The sequence below is a fragment of the Oryza sativa genome, chromosome 3 (assembly GCF_034140825.1).
Source record: "Oryza sativa Japonica Group chromosome 3, ASM3414082v1".
In the NCBI taxonomy this organism is placed as follows: Eukaryota; Viridiplantae; Streptophyta; class Magnoliopsida; order Poales; family Poaceae; genus Oryza; species Oryza sativa.
In genome coordinates, this window is record NC_089037.1 from 29,905,002 (window position 1) to 29,909,638 (window position 4,637).

Here is a 4,637-nt window from a genome sequence, read left to right on the forward strand (position 1 = left end):
GGTTGCTATAACCGGGATTAATGGGGTTCTCAACTGGTGTTAAAGATGATTTCTCTACTAGTCCTAGTGGTAGATTTTGGCATCACCCAACACGTTGGTTGTGTTTAGTTCAATGCCTTGCGAAAATATGGCAAACTTTTGAAGAGCGAAAAATATAGAATTACCACATTAGTTTGTTGCCTTAAAAAATTTGATAATGCTAAAATTTAGTATGGTTTAAAACGGCAATAAAGCGAACCAATTTTGGGAAAGCACCATTGTTGTGGTGTAGTAGTGTGTGCATAATTCAAATTCTGGTGCTCATGAATATTCCGCATATGTAGGTAGATTTTCAACAAGATTCGGTAAGATCAGGGATGTGTGCTGCTAGTTTTTATTTCTTAGACCATGTGTTCGGGGACGTATTTATAGGAGTATGAGTGTGGTGTTGCATATACTAGCTCTGTTCGTAAGTCCTAGTTCCCAACCCCATCCGCCTTGTTTTCCACGCGCACGCTTCCCAAACTGTTAAATGGTATGTTTTCTGTAAAAAGTTTATACATAAGTTGCTTAAAAAATCATATTGATCCATTTTTGAAAAAAAATATTAGCTAATACTTAATTAATCATGTGCTAATGGACCGCTCCGTTTTCCGTGCGCAAGAGATGGTTCCCAACCCATTCCAGCGAACACAGCCTTAGCTGTGTTCGGTTTCAAGGGATGGGAAGTAATCCCTCCCGCACAGAAAATGGAGCGATCCATTAGCACGTGATTAATTAAGTATTAGCTATTTTTTTGAAAAAAATGGATCAATATGATTTTTTAAGCGACTTTCGTATAGGAACTTTTTTAAAAAAAAACACACCGTTTAGCAGTTTGGAAAACGTACGCGTGTGGAAAATAAGAGGCGAGAGTTGGGATCCCCTGGATAGGAACGCAGCTAGTGGTGTGAGCGTGCACGTGAATAGTAAAGAAAAAAAAAAGAAGGGTGAACAAAGCCCTAAAACGTTAAACCCGGAGAAATATAATGGTTTTTCTCCGCGCGTGATGGAGATTACTTGCTCCCTTGCAACGCTAGCTAGCCGGCACGCATGCGTATGTGCACGTAAGTGCTTCGTTCGCTACCTTAAAATGGTGGGAGATCACCATGTGTGTGTGGTGTGTTTGAGAGCGAGAGAGAGATGCCTTGCTTGAACACCGGAGACTCGCGCGCTGCTGATTATACCAAACCCAAAACCCCCTCGCCGGTGTAACCCCAGATTCCTCCCACCCCCCCTCCCGGCCCCGCCGCGCTCGCGCGCGGCCGCCGCGTTCGCCCGCGTTAAAAACCTCGCGTTCTTGAAGCAGCAGCAGCAGCAGGAGGAAGAAGAAGAAGAAGAAGAAGCGGGTGATCGAACGAAGCTACTAGCGCGAGCGCTTCCCGAGAGAGATCATCGGTTAGCGAAGCAACTAGCGGCATGGCGATCGGGGGAGGGATCATCGGCGGCGGGGGGCACCACTCGGCGGTGGCGGCGCGGGTGGCGGCGGCGGCGCACGTGCTGTTCCTGACCACCGCGGTGCTCATGCTGGTGTGGCTGCTGCACTTCCGCGGCGGCATCAACATCCAGTCCGACGACCCCGAGCAGATCTTCAACGTATGCATACTTAACACTTCAATTCTTCGATCTTTATCATATTAATTAATTAATCTGCCCTGATTGATTTCATGATTTCCTTGGCAAATAGTAAAACGTTTGTTGATTAATTAAAGCTCGTTTCATTCGCGCTTCTGATAACACTATTGTTTCTCCAACAATGCAGGTCCATCCATTCGTGATGTGCTGGGGGTTCATTCTTCTAATAGGAGAAGGTATGTGACATCGATCATGTTTTATCCGAAATTCGCTTCAGGATATATGTTTTTACATTGAGAATTTAGCCCCTCAAATATCACAATATGAAATTCGCTACTATGAAGATTTGAAACTCAGAATTTTAAAGTGGATTCGTATCATTTCGCTCATGTGACATCGATCACGTACATACATACGTTGTTTGAAAGTTCAATGTACGGTTCGATCATGTGTTGTTGATCTGGTAAAACAAATACTGCCCAGTACCAACCTAACACACTCTGAATCGATGTGAATTAGTGTCTAGTAAATAATTAAGGTCCAGTAACTAAGCGCTGCTCTGACAAAACGTTGCAACAAATTAAATTAACCAATGCCAAAAGGGGCGGAGCTAGTATATATTAGGGGTGCCCAGGAACCTGGTTAAGAAATTTTTTTAGCTATAACTCATCTATTTTCATCATGTATGCATCCCCTCAATACAAACTTAGGTACTCGCATAAGGTTAAACTCGATCAAAAGTAGAGTAAATTATGCAAGTGGTACCACCATCCATTTCGCTCTAGCTCCGCCCTTACAAAAGCCCCCTGAAGATGGATCGATGTAGTAGTAGTAGTGTTGTTGTCAACATGGGCCATCATCGGCCACTGGCTTTTAGTGAGAAGATTACAATAATTTGTTCAGTAATCAGCACTACTGCACTGCACTTTATTTAGTAGGATATGGGCTTCTGTAGAGGTTTGGTGGCTGCAAAAGGCATTCGACCTGTGCCTAGCTCATTTGATCAGTGCAAATCAGTGTGTTGGGTGGTTGTCCTTACCAAGGGTCACCTCTGATTTTCGCGATAATGAACCCCTGCGATCGCTACGTTTTCCTGCCAAGTTCAGTCCAACTGATCGATGTCCTAGTTATTTTTCCATGCAATACTATTTTGCCAGGTAGCACAAAAAGTTTTTTTTTTCAAGAACAAGGATAAAGTTGAAGCCACATAAGCACTGAGAGAACTTTTCAAAAAGTTAATAACATTTTTGCAAAGTACAATCATAATGCCACTTATTATATTTTATAGTTCTATTATAATTCAAATCTGATGGTAAGAACTTTAAGTCTTCGATAAAATCCTGTACTACTAAACAACAGGTAACTATAGCTTGGAGGAAACGAAAGAAACTATAGATTAATATTAATCTGAAATTTTAGATATTCTCACATTAATCTAAGGGCATGTTCTCTTTGATGTCAAAAAAAAAAAACTTTACCAAATTTTGGTTGCCAAATTTTGGCAGGATTTCTTGTATAGTTATCAAAATTTGACAGCAAACTAAATGTAGCCATTTTTTTTAGTAACTTTACCAAAATTTGGTAAGATTAAAAATGGCATCAAAGTGAACAGGCCATAAGGCTATGTTTGGCACGACTCTTTTATCTTAGATATGGTAAATTTGAAGTTTGTATGTTAAATTATAGTAATTTAAAATTTTAAATTTCATATAAAATATGACGTAATCAAAGAACCAGATTTATGGATTCGTGAAACTAGAAATACCCTGTTTCAGAAAATCTTGGATCCAGAGTTGTGTGCAAAGAGGGCCTAAAAAACAAAAAAAAAATGCAGCTATACTGGCGTACACGACGATCCCGATGGATCACCGGACGCAGAAGATGGTGCACATGCTGGTGCACCTGGTGGCGCTCATCCTCGCCATCTTCGGCGTCTACGCCGCGTTCAAGTTCCACGACGCCGCCGTGGCGCCCGACCTCGTCTCCCTCCACTCCTGGCTCGGCATCCTCGCCGTCGCCCTCTTCGGCCTCCAGTGGCTCTTCGGCTTCTTCGCCTTCTGGCTCCCGGGCACCCACGAGCGCACGCGCGCCGCCGCCGCCCCCGCCCACGTCGCCGCCGGCCTCGCCATCTTCATGCTCGCCGTCTGCGCCGCCGAGACGGGACTCGTCCAGAAGAGCGCCGCCGCCGCGTCCGCCGGCGAGGCCAAGCTCATCAACGTCACCGGCATCTTCATCCTGCTCTACGCCGTCGCCGTCGCCGTCGCCGTCGCGCTCCGCAAGGCCTTCTTCTACTGAGGCGTGGCGTGCGTGAGAGCCGTTGGATGGCTTGTGCGGCTAGATGTTGTTTGATCTGATCCCGATTTGATGGCGTTGGTGATTTTTATGTGGTGTGAGTGAATTTTTTTTCTGTTACATTTATACAGTGAACGTATGTTCACCGAGTGTATATAAAAAAGTGACATAATTTTTACTGTGATGAATAAAGGAAAAGGGTACGTGTAAAAAAAATTGTAACTAACTTCTTAATTACTAACTCCGATGTGGGATTGAATCAAATGGTTGATAGCTCTGTTAGTAAGAAAAAGTTAAGATTATGTTAGAGCAAGTTTAATAATATAACCAATTACTGGTTCGAAATCATTTATAATCAATCTAATAGCTTATTCATATAATAGTCGTGTTGCAGCTGGCTACAAATTTGTAGTCCGATTTCCTCTCTATCCTCTCTTCTCTCTTTCATATATGCTTATAGCTGACTTAGCCTGCTATTGTACTTGGCTACTTGCTCTTAGTAGGCATAGCACTGCTCAACGATAAAAACCGAGATAGAATCCTCGCCCCCCAAAAAATAGGGAATAAGTTCACTTGAGGTCCCTTAACTTATCAACAAATCCGATTTTCGTCCTTCAACCAAAAAACAAGATATAATGGGTCCCTCAACTATTAAAACCGGTGCAAAGCATGTCCCTCAGCGGTTTTGATGATGGTTTTGGCTGATGTGGCACCTATGTGGCCGGTTTGACTTGGTCCTCGTACTACGTGGC

At 43.4% G+C, this 4,637-nt stretch overlaps 1 protein-coding gene across 1 annotated transcript; it reads left to right on the plus strand.

The window, feature by feature from the left end:
- The first annotated feature begins 1,148 nt into the window (after positions 1–1,148).
- LOC9266417 (probable transmembrane ascorbate ferrireductase 3) lies at positions 1,149–4,101 on the plus strand. The gene is made up of 3 exons (XM_015774479.3): positions 1,149–1,614; positions 1,781–1,829; positions 3,428–4,101. Exons 1-3 carry the CDS (start codon positions 1,438–1,440, stop codon positions 3,886–3,888), a joined length of 687 nt encoding a protein of 228 aa, XP_015629965.1. The 5' UTR covers positions 1,149–1,437; the 3' UTR covers positions 3,889–4,101.
- The last annotated feature ends 536 nt before the right edge of the window (positions 4,102–4,637 follow it).

Coding starts and splice junctions, on each gene's coding strand:
- LOC9266417 (XM_015774479.3), top strand. CDS start 1,438: ATGGCGATCGGGGGAGGGATCATCGGCGGCGGGGGGCACCACTCGGCG. Junction 1,615..1,780: donor ACCCCGAGCAGATCTTCAAC/GTATGCATACTT, acceptor CCAACAATGCAG/GTCCATCCATTCGTGATGTG. Junction 1,830..3,427: donor CATTCTTCTAATAGGAGAAG/GTATGTGACATC, acceptor AAAAAAATGCAG/CTATACTGGCGTACACGACG.